Source organism: Dicentrarchus labrax, unplaced genomic scaffold, assembly GCF_905237075.1.
Source record: "Dicentrarchus labrax unplaced genomic scaffold, dlabrax2021, whole genome shotgun sequence".
Classification (NCBI taxonomy): Eukaryota; Metazoa; Chordata; class Actinopteri; family Moronidae; genus Dicentrarchus; species Dicentrarchus labrax.
Genome location: NW_026136716.1, coordinates 15,151,647 through 15,170,901, shown reverse-complemented (window position 1 = coordinate 15,170,901; position 19,255 = coordinate 15,151,647). Strand labels below are relative to the sequence as shown.

Sequence of the window (19,255 nt, the reverse complement as noted above, 5' to 3'; positions counted from 1 at the left end):
CAGTTCAGGTTTTGTTTCTAATGCCAAATTTGATTTTCAATACCAAAATGTATCTTCACTGTTCTAACCCTATAGTATTGGCCTATATATCATGGCGGTGGAAACTAGCTTGGTTTTTTTGATCCAGGAACACTTGATACATCACTGAAACATCCCTAAAATTATGTTTGCACTCTTTAAAAAAGGAAATCATCAACAAACAAATACATAATTTGATGATAAAATAATGAATAAAACCAAAATAAAAGTCTTATTTTTCCACAATTGGTGGGAGGCATATACAAGACACAAATAGTAAAAAAAGGGAAATAAAACTGTAATTGCATGCACCCTCTTGATATGCACAATTCAGATCAGATCATCTTCAACGCAGTGGCTGAAAATATAAACAAAGGCAATGAAGTGGGGCCACCGTTCTTCAACTTGTAAATTAAATGGATATTTCACCTGGCAGAGGAACAGTAGTCCTCGGAGGAATATCAAGTTCATCACATTGAAAATGAAAACGGTGCTCCTGTTCCCCATTTTCCTGTGTTTGTTTTTGGTCTCAGCTCTGTGGCGTCTGCAGGAGTGAAATCCTGTAGACCTAATAGGCTTATAGGATAATATCACTTTGTTTTCCTCTCCTCTGTCCTTGCTCAGTGCTTGGTGTTTGAAGACGCTCCCAACGGCGTGAAAGCGGCGCTGGCTGCGGGCATGCAGGTGGTGATGATTCCTGACGACAACCTGGACCCCAGCCTTACCCAGGAGGCCACGCTGCGACTCAGGAGCCTGGAGGAGTTTGAGCCGCAGCTCTTCGGCCTGCCGGCGTTCGACTGAGCCAGAAAACCCAAACCCAGTGTAATTCAATCTTTGTGTCTCACCCCATTCTCATATCAATTATGAACAAAGTGAGAAAACCAAGTTGATTGTTTTCAACAATGCCTTACCATTGTGTGGGTGAATATTGATAATTTTTTTTAGCACCAGTTTATCACATTTGATTTAATTGTGATTGAGACGTCACATCATTGGGGGAAAACATGAATCTGTCTCTTTTTGAAAGCTTTCTCAATCTGTCAAATTTTATTTAAATTTTTTACATATGGTTAGACATAGTTGAGGTTTATAGATATTCACCTCGTAAACATCTGCCACCAGGCTAATACAAGAGAGGTTAAGAGCTCCAGAGTTGAGTGGGTCCCCATTTAGTTTATGTCGTCCACCTGGGTGACACAATACACAGCCCTGCAACTGGTTTTGCACTGATCTACAGGTGGCAGTATCACACCAAATAAAACAATACAAATACAACAAAGTCATTGGTTATCCTGCAAAAATGGTGGTTCAACATGGTGGACTCCATGGAAGAATACCCGCTCTCTCTGTAGATATAAACAGCTCATTCTAAGGTAACAAAAACACAGCAAATTTTCAAGTGATTACATAAATTCCATTTCTGCCAATAGATTAAACCAATTAAAGCAGACACTACATAAGTGCAAAGAGGCAAATAAGCTAAACCTTTTGTCCTTGAAATAATGAGTTCTGCTTGAACAAACATTCTGTTATTGTGGTAGCTCAGTTTCAGAATGGACCTCTGCATGTCATACCACAGTAATACTGTCTGGCTGCTTATTTAGATGTCAATCAAAAGACATTTTCTGGTCAAAGCAGGAACACAACAGATCAGTCAAAATACTGTCCTAGTCCATACATTGTGTTTAAGCAGTCTTGCTGAAATGCCAAAGACACTCCTCACCTCAGTGTAATCCAGTAAAGAGGCTGTGAGCGTCCTCACCCTTTTCATCTCTGCTCAACTCTGCTCATGTCTGCCTCTACACTTACTACAATTCACATGTCCCCTGTCCTTGCGCCAAGCAGGCTCTAACGGATGGCCCGCTGGAGGATCCTGGTGTTACGGCTCCCTCGGGCTGCTGAAATAGGATTTCACTCGCATCTGCTCCACCCCCCTTTACCCCCCAAGTCTTTCATCCTCAAGGAGGGGGTAGTCTCTCTTTTCCTGCTCACACACTCATTACTCTGTAGTCATTTACCCTGTTCTGGCCTAAAATGTGGTACATTTCTTTCTATGTGTGTTTGCCTTTTAAGTCTTACCACAGAGTGACTGTAAACAGATCTTAAAACAGATGTCTGTATATTATTAGTATATAGGTACATTTTATTTTGAGGCTTTTCTTAACGCAATATAGAATCAATAAAAAGAGTCAAGTTACAGGTAAACTCAGATGTGCAGGGAAAAAAGGGAAAAAATTATTATAGTAATGCTTAGTAGTGCCTAAAATCCAGATGAAATGAAAAATTGCTTTTTGACCTTCAAGATTACATCCTCAGTCATACTGTACCCTTATCTAACAATGGATACCAAAATGGTAAATTATATTTTTATGTCAAAATTCTTTTTTTCCTAATTTTTCCTGTAAAACAAAATGTGACACATGCTTACCTGAGTGAACCAACCAGTTTCAACCAATGATATCATGACATCCACTGGTCAAATGAATCTTCAACTTTTAGTAATACACAGCTAAGATTCCTTAGTTAGCTAGCTAGCAACAGCATGGCTCACTACCGGGGTGGAGTTTTTCTCGAGGCCTGTCCTCACTGATCACTGTACAAAACACAACCTTATTAGTGATTTTGGTAAAGCAGGATGAAGTTAGTTTGTGCAGCTAACACCTAGCCCTGGAGTGCCAGGAGCCTAAACCTGCAAAAAAACACCTAAGTGTTGTATCGTCAAAGTGGCTTCCGTCGGCCTGGGATGCTGTATTTGGGCACAGTCTGACTGTACTGTTAACTGGGAGCTCCCGGTTCGGCAGAATCAGCTAATAGGACCGCTATAGCTAGTCGAAATTAGCTGAGTGAGTTACTCATCCTCCCCGGCATCGTCTAGGTAAGAGAGAAATGGATCCCAGATAGCTGAGATGGTTTTTAATTGAATTGGTTCTCAAGGAGCTGAGTCTTTCCATCTCTATGACTGAAATCGTCTGAACCATCCATCTCCAAAAGGAAGGGGGAGAGGCTGATTTCCATTGGAGAGCACAGAGTGGACTGTGAGCAGCTGAAGATGGCAAGTTCAGCTTCCAATTGGATGGTTCTTTCAGGCCTTTAAGTACCAATCAAATATGTTGGGCCAGAATCCAGTAAGTGAAGATGTGCCCTCTGTCACATAGTGGTGAGACAGAAGGGTAAATCTTTTGCAACCTGGATTTAGAGGACAGTGGACAACTTTCCGAATAATTTAGATTCAAATTGAAGGCTGGGTTAAAATGGCATTGGATCAGACTCAAAATATCTTCATCTACACTGTGTAACAACATTTTTCTGCTGTGCAAATGTGTCAACTTTTCATTATCAAATAAAAAAAAAAACCATAACACAAACCCAGAGCAGAATAATTATGCAATTTCCATTCATTTTTAATTCATTTTCTTCTTGACTTTGATTTCAGATTTAATTAGGCTGTGGGTAATTTTAGAGCTATTGCATATTTTTTCAGATCTAAGTCATGCATGTATAGCAGATGGGTTACTTCATTTTTAATTTATTTGAGTATTTAATTTAAGTCATATAGCTTTAGTAATCCTGTCACATACACTTCACTGGCTGCATAGTCTAATGCAAGTGGCCTTATAAGACAAGGTCACTGTTTATGGCTTCATATCAAAGAGTCAAATTTGATAGAAAAGCGTAAGAAATCACCTGAAATTATATGTCAGGAACAGAAAGTAGTCTGTGTCACAAAGGATTTGTTGTAAATAAAAGCTGCAGCCATCCACAGCTGCTTTTTCATGATGAGTTCATAAAGGGATCCTTGGTTGTAATCAGCCATCGTTCTTCTTGGGAGGACAGTCTTTGTCTTCTCAACGCGCATCAAAAGAAACTCATGTTTTTGTATTTTCCCAGACAATTTTCGTTGAGCTGCAATCAATATTAACACAAAGAGGGAGCTATGTACTAAAAACACTTTCTTTGGCAGCCCAGTCTCCTTTAAATCACACTGATGTACAAATATGTTTTGAGGGAACCTTAATGTGCGTGTTGACGCAGGGGTTGAACTCTAGATGAGTAAACTCTAGCTTGATTTAAAAGAGCAGGGTGACTGAGGTTACTTGGGTTTACCCTCCACTACACCCCTGCTCTGTATCTCTCTCACAGGCAAACAACTAGCTAGCAAGCTAACCGTTGGTAAAGTAGTAAAGCCCGCCTCTTGCTTGATTTTGATTGTCTATCTGGGCCAAGTGTGACATCGAAAAGCGTTGGTGAAAAGTTGAAAATATTTAAACTTTTATGCACGGCTAAAAACCGTGAAACACAGGGCAAGAGAGGAGCGCATACCAGAGGAAAACAATAGTTTTGTGGTCGACCCATTTCTAGCAATGTGTCTCTGTGTGATCAGCCTCTTAATATGAATTAATGTACCTGGTAAGTTGCAAAAATGTTGATACTGAACGTATCAGTAAAATGTTCCCTAGCACTGTATTTCATTCATTTTTCCCTGCCAAAATAGGCAATTTTGTAATACTATCCACTCATAATGACTACAACATTACTTAAAAGTTGGCAATGACTTGAGACATAAGGTGTTTTTAATGTTAAAAACAAAATGATGGTCTTTCCCTAACCTCTTAACCAAAGCGTTTCTGTTGCTAGAGTCTGGATGAAAACCGTGGACTGTGGCGTGACAGTCGTGCAACCACAGCCCAGATAAGAAAAAAATATCAATGTAAAAACAACAAAAAAAAAAAAACTTTTTTTGTGCGAGTACCTGGCTGCAGACAAAATGTCAGAACTCTGTAAGAGCATGCACAAGAGGCACTTCTGCTATCTCAGTTAGCCAGGCAGCTAGTCCACTTTTGGCATAAAAAGGCGAGAAGGCAGGGCCTTACTAAATAAAAACACAACTTTATGACTTCAGTCACTGATTTTGATAAAACTAGCAATATGGGACACTGAATTTGAGGAATTTACGGTTTATCTGACCACAAATGAGACAAGAAGACAAGAACTGTGTTTCTGCAGGCCAGGCCTCACTGATTACTGGACAATAACACACAACTTTACGTCTTCAAGCATTGCAGACTTTGTTGATTAAATTTACAACCAACTGCAGTATTCTTGAAAAACTTCACAATTACTGATATCTCTAGTCTAAATGTAATGAAATCAGCTAGGTCCGCCAAGCTTGAGTATGTTTTTCCGGCAGTAATATCCGCTTGCAGGATATATTCTCCTTTACCACAGTCTTTCACTTATTTGAAAACCATGCCTAGAGTTAAACGCTGACTTAATTACTTTGTATTTGAGGTAAAACACCTCTCCATAGCTTTGGTTTGCCGTTTCCCTTGGGTTTTGAGTGGAAGTACTTTTTTCCATTCAAAATATTTCTCTTGAGGGATCGCAAAATTTTCTTGAGAGAATGCAACCTTTATTTTTCAACAGTAATACAGACTTGGAAGTCATAGACAGACAATGTAGTCCTGTTGATGGGGTATCCAACCAGAACACATTTCTACAGTTGTAATATATGACTTGGCTATTACTTATTGTTACATGCCAAGCATTGTTATATACTTAAAACGGGGACGTAACACAAGTGATATGATAAAGGTGTGTTAGATAAAAAAAAAAAAAAAATAGGACAATTTAGGGGCTTCTGGGCAGAAGAAACTGAGGGGTGTTTTAACTCAAAAGCTCATCCCAAGTCATCACATCAAACATCCAAAAACGGGAGGAAAACAACCAGCGAAAGAGCCAGAGTTGCTGGTGGGATACATCACAGGCAGAAGACATACACACAGTAAGTGCATATGTTGTTAGCTAGCAACAGCTAACACTTGGACAGTCGGCTGTTAGGGGCAATTACTGCAAAACTGCCCAGTCAAATTTGCACAAATAATGCAACTTGATTTGAGGTCAGTCTGAAAAAACCTTAATCAGTATTTTTATTTTTTTTAATAACAGGACAGATTTTTACTTGGTTGCATGCTTGCATTTTATGCTGAGTGATTCGCTGTGTTGCCATGGAACAAGTTTACAAGGGTCTGTTTTCGATTGATTGAGAGCATGTGGAAGTGTATGTAGTCTACAACAGTTCATTGATGCCTTGCTGCATGTAGTTTTCTTTGAAATAGAAATCCATCTTTTGAAGAATGTTGTGGAGCTTGGCATCTTCCTTCTCATTTGTGCTCCCTCTGACCCATTTCAAGATAATGTTTTCCAGTGAATGGCTAAAATAAAGTTTTTCAGCATTACTTTTTGTCATACATAAAGGGAGTCCTGAAACAGCTGCATTGCTGTGAATGGGGCTGCAGAAAAAAAACATTTTAGCCACCTCAAAACACCAGTATCATTTTAATTGTATGCTTTATTAAGGATGTTTCCACTGCTTTATCTTGCTGTCAGACAACCCTTTTCTTTGGCACTAACTGTAGAACTTCTGTATTACACATAAGCTCAAGTGCATTGCACACTGTATTATGCTGCAGATCAGCTGTTTGGGTCAGAAAGTAGCAAGATCAGAATGAAATCTTATGCCTAGGAATACAGATCTATGGTTAGAAAAAAAGCGTTTATAGCAAGGTAAAGCATTGAAAATTTGAAAATATTCTCAATAGAATGAACACTCGAAGCTGATATTGATTTGTTTTAGGTGGGCCTTTTTCTTTGTGGATAAAATAAGTTTTTCTGCAGCCTCCATCCACAGTAGTGCATTGCTCTGCTTCTGTGCCGGGATCCTTTTGCTGCTTCTTCAAATGGGGTGTGCATTGACTTCCATCTAGTGCAGGTAAGGTATGGATAAGTACTTTATACAACCCCACTTCAAAAATCCCAAACTGTCCCCTTCAGACATTTTGCCTAGGTCACTGTAAATTACAGGGGTAGGCAACCATGCAGCCCTTTAGCCCCTCTCCTGCAGCTTCATATTGAAATAACCAACAGTTACTTTTTAACATTTATCACTGTTGTAGGCCTATAGTGATTCTTACATTCTCCAGTCCCACCCCTTTTTGCTCTGTGCTTCAATAACAGTTGAGCAAGTCTTTGTCAGAACCTTGATGAACTTTCTCCTTTCCTGTACTTAGATATGCTACATGCTAGGCTTGTTGTTGGTGAAACTTGGTAAAAAGATGGTAAAAGATATATAGTCCCATCTTAGGTTAGCTAATATTAGCAAAACGCACACTAGCTAGCTAATTTACATCAATCATTATCTACATAGTTAGCCCCTAGTTACCTATCATTTTGCTTCAGAGCAAAACATCTAACTAGCTAGCTAATATACATTAATTGTTAACACACTACATACATCTGATAGCAAATGTTGGCAAAACGCTAGTTAATTAGATAGCTAGTGGCACTTTTGATAGTAAAGGTTGCTGACCCCTGGTGGGGTTGGTCAGCCATCCAAATGCCCCCAAATCAAAGTGTGTCTCTGAACATTCCTGTTATAAAATCCATAAGAGTGCTTGAGGCTACACCCTAAAAGCTGTCCTTCCAAAAAAATACAAAATTAATGAGCATTCTTTCGCATCTGTGTCAATCACTCTTCTCTTTTATCCTTGCCGCAAACCTTTTCAACTTCAATTCTGCCTGCGAGTGAAGAGGGCAGGAGAGAGGAGGGGAGCGGCAGCAGAGATAGCTGCCTGACATGTTTCCCAGGCCCCTGTCCTCATCTGTGCTCACGACTGATAGGCGAGAGTGGCTGTGGGACACATTCATCTTCAACGTCAGGTTTTATATCCGGATTTTATCTGCGCTTAGACAAGAAGCTCCTCTACAGGCAAAGTCTAAAAACACTGGATGCCAGGGAGAGACATTGTATGGATGACCTCATTTTAGATATTAAGATTTTTTTTTTTTTTTTTTCATCTTAAGGGGCTGCCAAACAGTCCATCCGACTGAATGTGCATCAGATAATGTAGGCAGGCCTCTTTCTGTACATTCCCTTCAATCTTGTCTCAGACGTGCGGAATCAAAAGATGCTGACTGAATGTTATATCTTTGGGGAGGCTTTGTAAAGAAAAGTCATCACCTGACTGAGGGAAATTAGGGATTCACTATACAGGAGCTTCATGAAATCCACTAAAGCAACAGTGATTTAAGTATTTTAATTGATTTGTCTGACAGAAATGCTCATAATCCAAAAGTTTGCATCTAAATACTCCAAAGTAGTTCTGTGTATGCCAACATCTTTGTGTTACTAGTCTTAAGAAAATCCTCCTTGTCTCTTAAAGACCAAAACAAATAACACTACTATGTGCAAGGTGGCAGAACTTTTCACAGATTTCTCTATTCTCAACACCAAGCAAAAGCATATCTCAAGTCTGCATATCTCCAAAGCCCAGGCTATGGCTGAATTGCCAAGAAGGGTAGTGAACAGAAGAATGCCAAGATCCGATGGAAGTAGTTCTGCTGGATGCCATTTTATATTCTGCTGCCAAAGTGTGCAACCTCGACTTGAACCAAAAGGGATTTTATGGAGATGAAGATATCGGAGGCCTCTGACCGAGAGGATGCTACTACTTAGGAGGAGAGAGGCTGCAGACACTGTGCTTTCTGCACTTGCTATGAGACTCAATGCTTCCTCAGTGATGCAAATAGACCTCATGTTTTATTCAGCTTCGAGTGATGAGAGAATAAATTTGATTACAGGAGCAGGTGATAGAGAGGATGATGTTGGGAAGCAGATTTGCGATGGCAAAGAGGAGTTTAATGCACAATTAAGGCCAGACAATATCAGATTAACATGTTTTGCAATAATGCTTTGTGGAATTAAACACTAACTTCTTTGTTGTCTTTTGATATCTTGGGAGTTTGATATCATGGAATAATTGGATTTATTGTTTTGTTTTGAGGATTCAAGATCCTTATGTTTTATATTTAAATTTTAAATGAAGAAAAAAAGATGACTTACAGGAAATATACAGGTGGAACCAGGGACATTGTAGTTCTGTAGAATCGGGTTTATGGAAATAATTGTTTTTTTGTTGTAAAATGCAAGAAAAAGGACATTTATTTCTCCTATTTTTATCATCATTCTGCTGCCATTGTTGGTGTTCTCTTTCTATGTGAGTCTTATTTTGGTGGATGGCGCTACTTTTGCCATAATTATCCTCGGGTCTCTGACCAGGTGTGACTGTCTTTGTGTACTTTGTGTCTTGTTTTTTTTTTGTCTGCACAAATATCTAATGCAAAAAATATCTTTTAGTTTCTTACACATTGAGTCCAGGTATATTTTCCATGGATTCATTTGGATCTAACATAACAATAACTCCTCAGCAACATCCCCCAGCTCCTCAAAAGAGCCTCCTCCTGCGGGTTCCTAATACGTTCCTAAACAAGATGCCATATATATATATATATATATATATATATATAATGGCTTGTGTGTTCTTGGTCTACCCAGGAGGCTTTCTGGTCAGATGCCTGAACCACCACAAAGGAGCAACAGCTCTACTCCAAGCTCCCTCCTTACCCTTAAGGGTTAGCCCAGCACCCTACAGAGGAATCTCATTTTGGCCACTTGTATCCACAATCTCATTCTTCCTTTAATAATTTCGTATGCTTTTAATCTGAGCCTTCACTGGTCTACTGAATTATTTATGGTAGGAATTGATTCCTCACTTAATTTTTAATCACATCTATATCTATTCCACCTTGCTTTCCACTTGTATGACACTGCCAGTGTTAAACTGGCAAGGGAATAGTCATTTTGATATGCCTCAGCAGACGTTCAGCTGCGATATCACACTTTGGCACATCATCGCTGTTCTCAAATATTCTTTGCTGTGGAGACTCAATAGTGATCTAATGCAGAAAGAAAAATGTAAAGTAAAAAAGCGGCCTTGAATACTTGAATACACGGGCTTTCCTGCAAAGGAGAACAGTGACAAACGAGCTAACAGAGCATCAGCATCTCATTTCCATGGTCCACACACTCTCTCAGAGCCTTCTCTCTGTTTCGGTTTATCTCTCGCTGTTAATCTTCTCCTCTTTTGAGGCACACACTATGTGGCTTAAAGCTTCCATTGAAACCAGCAGATTGTGTGCAAACAAGTGTTCCACAAAGCGATCTCTTCCGTCTTCGTACATCAGCAGCGCTCCGTGAGGACGACTGGTACACCCTTCCACTTTACAGAGGCGCCTCCCTGTTACAGCTGCAATAAAAGGAAATTAAATATAAATGTATACAGTTGAGAGAATACCGCAGTTTAAAGGAAAGCAAATGATGCAGTGAGGGGTCGCCTGGGTTCAATAAAAAGTGCCTCAGGCTTTACAGTGAACACATTATGAGAGCTGGTCGCCCTTGATTTCTTGAATTATGTATGTGGGCATCAGTTTGAGGTGGTAGGAGCAACATTTCCATCTTAACATAGGATCTGCAACACACTAAAATTCACAAAATGTCTCTGTACCTCAACACAGTTTTCAATCCCCACATATGTCATTATGGGTGTGCAACGCAAAGCTACCATCTGTATCTGGTAATTTCACACATTATTGAAAACTGTCTCATTAATTATATTTGTAAGTTTAATTGCTCACAATTTTAGTAAATAATATAATACCTTAATTAGCATAAATCAGAATTAGCATTATCTGTATTTAAACGCCACTTCCAAAAACTGTAGTCTAAACTAAATCTAAATAAAAGCTGTGCAACTGTTGATTGTCTGGGTGGGAATGAATAATGGAAATATAAGGGGTTATCATTACACAACTCTTAGTTTTTAGTTTTATAAAAATCTAATAACATTTGAATGAATCATTCATTTGATACTTTGGTGGCCATGGTTTCTGTAAAATGAACTGAATGACTGAATTGTGGAGGATTCAACAATCACATCTAACAATGTGTGGCATGTTAATATTGACAAAAGTTTAAAGGACATCAAGCATTAACTTTGTTAGGGCCAATAATAATTACCTTAGTCTTATCAAAACTTCTGGGACATCCAGGATTTAAGGTCAAGGATGCAGCTGTTGAGTGTATTCATTTAAATTAAATTCATAAATTCATTGGGTTCAAATAGAGGTACAATTGAGTGTCATCTGTGTAGTAATAGAATCTTACATTATGTCTATGGATGACATGCACCAGGGGTAATATGTAGAGCGCAAACAAGAGGAGTCTGAGGACAGACCCCTGAGGTACCCTATTATCTTCAAAGAGGATGACCAGAAGTTGCCAGTGGCTACACTAAAAGACATCATTTGTAAGTAGGAATAAAACAACTTTAAAACTGAACTAGAGATGCCGATCCAGTGCTTGAGACATTCAATACAATAGAACTATATCAAAAGCAGCTCTTAGATCTAATAGAACTAAAAAGATTTTCCAGCGTCGACAACACACAGAAGATCATTAATCACTTTAAGGAGAGCAGTCTCTGTATTGTTGTTCGCCCTAAATCCAGAAGAGTCAGTTTCTGTTTAAAAAAGCAATCAGTTGTTTAGCAAAAACTTTTTCTATAATCTTAGAAAGAAAGGGCAGTTTAGAAATTGGTCTGAAGTTAAGGTCTAACAAGTTTATTTTTTTTAGGAGTTGTACAAAGTTACATACATAGATTCTTAAAATAGGCAGGGATAGAACCAGTCAATAGGGGACTGACAGATCCATGTCCTTCTTTTTGAAATTTCATGGGCAGAATGTCAAGAGCATACAAAGACGCGATACTATTGATCCCACTACTTTTCATAGCAAGACACGCCCTGCGTAGCAATCAAGTGCTAGGATTGGCCAGGTGTGTATGCTCATGTGAGTGTGAGAATTTTCTGCCAGAAAGGTTTTCTAATGTGCTTAACGCTGTAAATGCATCTATTTGAATCCAAACCATGATATTTCCCTAAACCTAACCAAAGTGCAACAACACAAAATGATGAGTCAACTAAGTGTAAAAAACTGTCTTATTCAATTCAATTCAATTTTATTTGTATAGCGCCAATTCGTAACAGAAGTTATCTCAGGACACTTTTAAAAATAGAGCAGGTTTAGACCGAACTCCTTATAACATTTACAGAGGCCCAACAGTACCACCATGAGCAAGCACTTGGCGATGGGGACAAGGAAAAACTGTGTATTAAGAGGCAGAAACCTAGGACCCTTCGGCTCTAGGTGGGTGGTCGACTGATGATGATGAACATGACAACAGCAACGATGGGGGACAATGAGCAGTGACAACAGCAACAACAGTAACTGTAGCAATAATAATACTTATAATAATAATAACACTAATGTCAGTGATATTGGCAATGGCAGTCAAGCAGGACCATGGTAGGAGTTAATAGAGTGATTCCTAATAATGTTGCCTAAAGGGAGCATATATAAAGTAAATAGTATTGGTCCAAGTACAGAACCTTGTGGAACTCCATGACTAACTGTAGTATTTATTGAAGATTCCTTGTTAACATGTACAAACTGCGAACGATCTGATAAGTATAACTTAAACCAGCTTAGTGTGGTTCCTTTAATGCCAATTTGATGCTCAAGTCTCTGTAAAAGAATATTATGGTCAATGGTGTCAAATGCAGCATTATGATTTAATTATACAAGTACAGAGACAAGTCCATTGTCGGAAGCAATCAAAAGGTCATTATTAATGTCTCTGTGCTGTGATGAACTCTAAATCCTGACTGAAAATCCTTAAATAAACTATTCTATTCTTTGGCGACATGCGGCTATATATGTCATCACTGGTCACATAGGGCAGGGGTCTGACATTGTTTTTGCATATGTACACACCGACTCCACATTAATTTTAGTGACCTTCGATTGCCGTAATTGGGTGTAATTTCCTCCAATGTGAATAACTATTTTACTATATTTACGCTTATCGTTCGCCAGCAGTTTTAAATATGATTCAATATCGCCCGCTCTGGTCCCAGGGATACATTTAACCGTGGCTGCTGGCTTCACTAACTTCACGTTTCTGACTATCGAGCTGCCAATAACCAGAGTTGTTTCCTCAGCGGGTGTGTCACTGAGTGGGGGAAATTTGTTAGAAACGTGAATCGGTTTGTGGTGAACTGTGGGCTTCAGCAGTTTTTCCTTCCTCTGTTCAGTCACCCACTCTCCCTGGCTTCCCGGCTGCTCGGGAACTACCGGGGGATGGCTGACAGAAGCTACCTTTGGTCGGCCCGCACCAACTACTGGGGGCTGGCTAACTATAGCAGCGAAAGATAATTCTGTGGTGCGGTACCGTACTTCTAGATCAATGAGCCTCGCCTCCAGCGCAGTAAATAAACTACACTTAATACATGTACCACTATCACTAAAGGAGGCTGAGGAATAGCTAAACATATGTGGCTGTTAATCCCCAGTCTCTCAGGTGCAAGTCCTAATGCCCTAAGGCCCTAACCCATTCATCTAATACAACTTTATTCCTACCCTTTGACTTTGGCACAATTTATTCTAAGTATTAAGCTTTTTCTAAATAAGGTGTCTGCTTTCTGGCCAATCCTAGTGCTTGAATGCAGGAAAGCAGTGGGTTTCATAATTATGCCACAAAGAGGGCTTCATTCTATTAATCACCTCAGTGAGAGTGTCGATAGATACTGTGTGGAAGGACTCAAAGAAGGCTTTAAAATGTCGTTGTGTCTTGTGCAGAAGGGATAATGTGCAGTCTTGGAGGACCCTCGGTGGCACGGTAAATTGCATTGAATAAAATCCCGTAGTTCTTTTTAATGAGGTACAAAAAAAATACTGTGCTCTATCATTTTTAACCTCTGTATTAAAATTTCTGAGAATCTCTTTAGAGGCTTTCCACTTCTGCTCTTCCCTATTTTTGTCCACTGGAAAGGCACCCTAGAGGGTACTTTATCATGTTCTATCCACTTCGATGGACTAAGCTGTTTTTTCTACCATTGGGGCTTCAAGAGGGCACTTTTGCAGTGTTTTTTCAAACCTGGGTTCATTCTCTGGGATCTATGCATTCCTGCACCAAATTCTGTGCAGATCCATCCCCCTATGTTGACATTCTGGCAGTGCTATAGATGGAATGTCAAGTTTTTACAATTCATCCTCTGGCGACCATGAATGTCAGTATCATGTTTCATGGCAGTCCATCTAATAGTTTACAATAGTCTACAAATGTCAACCTCATGAAAAAGGAAAAGTCAGAGGGTCACCATTAGAAATATTCCCCAAGTACAACACTGTACAAAAAAAACTCCTTGCTTTCATCATGTCTGTCCAACATCTCTGCCCCACCATGCTACTGGCTTAAAAACGCCCTCATATTTACAGCAGGATTATGACCAATTCATTTGACACATGACTAATTCTCCCACCTAACCAACAGGAGACCCTCCATTTACAAGCTCTTGTTGTAAAGCAGTCTTTAATGACCAACGCACCAGGTCCCCCTCGGGATCTTAATGGACAGTGAGAGATGCCCCTTGTCCTTCCATTTAAATGGTCGTATCAGCGTTCTGCTGAGTGGCCAGGAAAGGCCCCTCTGGGCTCTGTCAATCGGTCTTAGAGCCCAGCTCTGATCATGCACCAAGCAGCACATCTGCGCTCTGGAGGCCGGCCGGGTCGATGGAAGTGTTTCCCTTCTAGGCCGTCACTTCCCAAGACGTCAATAGCACTCAAACCACAACAACACGTTAATGCATTAAACAACTCCTGCTGTTTGTCCTATGTGCTCCTTTTGTGGTAATACAGTAGTGGCAGTTTGATTTCATATTTCTTATTGACTTTTATTTTACAGTTTGGCAGGAGAAAAAGGCGTGAAAAGTATGACAATAATAGAATTAAATAGTTGTGCCTACAGTTGAAGTCAGCTCTTCAATTTACAGTTGTCTCCACATATATAGTACATGGAGGAACAGTTAAAGTGTTGGAATGCAGATCTGTTGTCAGGCTGCTGGACTGAAAGATTTGGAGTTGATGAAGGGGAAATAAGTCCTAAATGGTTCTCTTGACTCTCAGAATGTCTTTTTAAATAAAATACTGTATAGCCATATAAATGTCCTTGTACCTAAATGATAAAATAGGCTTTAGTTGTTTTCTGTATTTCAAAGCCGCTTAAGAAGGAAAAAGTGGATGACCGATCTCTCAGTTGCACATCTATTGATATCGTACCGGTATCTACATATATGTAAGCCGATTTGGGCCAATATGAAAACAGTTTTTTTTCTGGTGTATGCTGCAGTGATGAGTAACGCTTCTGGGACTTGCTACTGCACTTCTGGTGTAATTTCGAACATTGTCTATAACAGGCGTGATCAGCTCCGGTGACCATGTCGGCCCATGACCGGTGGAATTCAGGGTGGTGGAATTCAGGGGTAGTCACAATTAATAAAATCCAACAAAAAAAAAAGATAACAATCTCAAATTATTGAAAATAAATTAACTGGAAAACTAACAGCAAGGTTAATAACTCTTTAGCCTTAACCAGACAACATCTAATGTTGAGAAAGTGCTATGAACTAAACCCTGACAGCAAAGCTCAAACCACACAGCACCAAAAAAGAGACTAGTGCAGCTCCTTAGGCTTTATAGACCCCATGCTGGACTATGATTGGCTGCAGGTCCCCAAATCAGAACAGTGGGATCTGCATTTGTATTTATCACAGTCCCTGTAACATCCAACATCATAGACATCAGTTTATGACTCTATAGCGGTCTGGGGTTTAAACAGAAAAACTGCTGCAGTGTTTTTAGGAAATCAATACAATATCACAAAACAAAATATTTCAATACAATATTTTGACATTTTACACCTCTAACTGTGGTCCACTTTTAATCTATTTTGGGACAGGAGGGTCAGATGTTCGCAGGAGGGGGTCCCAGCCAAACTCAGCATGTGTGGGTGTGTAGCAGTGTAGAGATGGAGCCCTGCTGGAGAGGGGGGCAAAGCAGGGAGAGTTCAGTGGAGACAGCGAGGTGCCCCTGCTGCTAATTAACCTTGTATACATGTATACTGTATGTATGTCAGCAGGTGTAGAACAAACCGTGTCACAGACACTAGGCTGCTGGCAGCAGAAGGTTCTAGCCTAAAAACACTGACTGTTCATTTATAGATGATTGGATGATACCCAGGAGGAGGGGAGAGTTTTGGCACTGATGGCACATACTTTAAATTAATACAAGGTTTGCTTTTCTTTGTGACAAATAAAACAAAGACAGAAATGGAAGCAAATCTCCAGGGTCCCTGCTACAATAAAAACCAGAACAATGTTTAAGACTTTATATTGGACAGCCAAACTCTTAGTTAGCCATTTCCCAGCTGGTAGGAAAATACTGGGTGGCAGAAAAGAATAAAAAGCCTTTCTTTTCTCGCACAGCAATCCCTCCACTCTCTTCTTTTTGAGCTCTACTTTAGTCTATGGGGAAATTTCTGATATGCAAATAAGTGATCTTTCCATGAATAAAGCGTTTGTTTAAGCCACTATGTGGAAGATTTCTGGCTTTGGCGCTATCAAAAACAACACTGGCAGATGGAAATGCAAACCAATTTTGCAATTTTCCCTCAGATTACCTCTTTTATTTAAAAAACAGCAACAACAAAAAAACTTTTTTGACACCTTTGTCAAAAAACACATTTGTCAAAAATAGAAATACATATTTTTACCTCTTACCTGTAGTGCTAAATTTATCAATCTCGATTGTTTTGGAGATATTTTATTTATTTTTATTTTTGCAGGGACAGCACACAATTAAAACTTGCACCAGAGTTAGCTAACAGCTAATTTGCATCTGTTTTCCTTGTGTAAAGGAACCAGATGGCACTCAACTTGTGGTGCTCAAAGCGCCCCAATAAAAAAAAAAAAGAAAAACTCAAAAGCAATGTCTCTTTCCAGAAATCATGAATCAAACCAATCCACAGAACTTGCTGAGAACATCACGGATGAGAGGCTCGTGCTTGTGACAGTGCAGGATGTAAAAAGGTTAATGGCATCCTCCTTGGCTGAACTGCAACGTTAACTAGCTCACCTAGCATCACTGAGATAAAATTGTTGAAAATAGAAAGAAAATAGGTGAACATGTTGCTTATAAGCCATCATAGTCATGTTGTCTTAAATATTTTGATTGACATTAAATAGTAATGTACTTTAGCCTCCCTCGATGTGGTATACAGTAGGCTCTATGTCCACTATGGGTTTGAGATTGACCTTTTTTTTTGTTTCATATGGTCACTGTCAGGCTGAAACCTCATATCCATATTTACATACACACATTCACATACACATATTTCATCCCGTGACTTGATGTGGTATTCCATTATTGTAAAAACATGTTTGTTTTTTGTTTTTTTTCAATGTTCACAGTCATATTGACATTATACCAGCAAAAGACACCTTTCACGACAGGTACAGTGTATATATTATTTTTAAAGGGTTCGGTCTAGACCTGCTCTATTTGAAAAGTGTCCTGAGATAACTTCTGTTATGAATTGGCGCTATACAAATAAAATTGAATTGAATTGAATTGAATTGAATTTATGTGGAATATGTCACCAAAATAAAAAAATATATGTGTATTTTTAATCTCAACACCTTCTGTATCTGTTTGAGTTTGGAAACTCTCTGGCATTTCTGTGGACAGAATCCATTCATATGTGAACAGGGCTCTTATTGTACTGTATTTATCAAAAGCAAACTCTGTATAGAAAGATCGTGCTGACAGCAGCACTTTCAGCGCAAAAAAGCTTTCTGTGTGGTCACCTCAATCGTGCGAGCTGCAGCAGTTCAGTGAGGCAGACCAACCTGACAGCGATGATATGAGTTGCAATGTAATGTGATTGGGGAATGATTGACGTGTGATTACAGAATGATATTAATCAATGTATTACTTTTATTACTTTATATAGTATAGATATATTATCTATGACACATAAATATTTTTTACATCCCCAGTGTTCCCACATAGACTTCACTTGGGTGGGCTGCCCAGGCATATTAATGGCCAGCGACCCATTTTAGCATTCAACAATCTCATCAACAACAAGCCTCCTCAACACACACCTGTTGTTGTGAAAATGGAATCATAGGTGAAAAATCTGTTTTTTGGGCAATTTGATAAAACATAGGCCTACTGAGAGTCTACAGACATCCCAGTTGAAGCTCTGGCTATTCACAGGTCATTCCCACTGATGCTTCAAAGCTAAAAAACATGCTATTTGAGCCAGCCCTACACCCATGCTTTGCATTGTGATATTTTGAATTGGAACATAAGTTTCTTACAATCTAGGACACAGAATGTGTCACTGATAAATGCAACCAAATCAAAGGGAAAAGCATGCTCACTAACTTACAATAGCTCTGATCAGACAATCACTGCATGTGGTTTGCAGAGGTAAAAGCTTGATGGGGAGTTTGTGGCACAATACACAAGTAAACACAGATAGAACAGACTCAGTCACCTTGTGTGCTTTTTGATTTTAACATTTAAAAACATCTAGAACTCACTGTTGACCCTTGTGTACTGTCTTTTTTGGAGCACTCACTTACCTGGAGTGGTGTGAACAGTTTGTTTTCACAGACGGTCGGAGAAGGCATGACTCAGCACACACGACAAATTCACTGAATACTGAGGACAAAGGAGACAGTGTGCGGGTGTAGTGAGCTGTGTTTGCATCGGTACTGCAGCACCACTCAAATTATGAATTAGTAAAATGATGAATCACTCATATCTCCCGGTGCTTTGGAGCTAATGCATTGATTATAGGTTGGATGGAGGAAACTGAGATAAGAAGTGTCACATTAAAGGCACATTTATAGATCTAATGACTACTGTTACTACGGCTCTGTACCTCTGTTTGAATACTGTTTGAACAAGATATTTTAGTCTTTATTTATACTATATTTTGTCTTTGATTTCCCACAAGAATGTGATAAAGATTTAGAATTTATACATAATATGCACATTTAGTAGGGTTGAGCAAGTACTCGGCTGAAATGAGTATCCAGCAGGCTACAGATCAGTATCATCAGAGTAAAATGTCCGTACAATATTCATATCCTGACGTCAACCATTGGTTTGTGTAGTTGTGTTTTGACACCTTGAGTTCAGCATTATGGCCATCGCCATGTTGAATTTTGCAACAAGTAGCAGTGACGTACTGCGAGTTGAGCACCTCATATTGGCTGCGCTCAGTTTTGACTCAAAATGGCGGCTAACCTGGTCATATGTTAGACAATACTAAAGAGTACACTAAAATATGTTTCTGAACAGATTTTAAGAGAGAAATAGGCAATACACTAACAGAATCTTCTATTTGATTGACACTACCTAGTTTGACAGTTT

General features: G+C 39.3%; 1 protein-coding gene across 2 annotated transcripts in view; it reads left to right on the top strand.

The window, feature by feature from the left end:
• pudp (pseudouridine 5'-phosphatase) overlaps positions 1-17,437 on the top strand; it is a 57,771-nt gene extending 40,334 nt beyond the window's left edge. The window contains exons 4-5 of one of the 2 annotated variants that reach the window (XM_051427310.1): positions 643-840; positions 1,864-17,437. In XM_051427310.1, the coding sequence (XP_051283270.1) occupies positions 643-819 (177 nt within the window). In that variant the 3' untranslated portion in view covers positions 820-840; positions 1,864-17,437. Of the gene's footprint in view, positions 1-642 lie in introns of both variants that reach the window. The other variant, XM_051427309.1, reaches the window with a different exon arrangement.
• Positions 17,438-19,255: the final 1,818 nt, after the last annotated feature.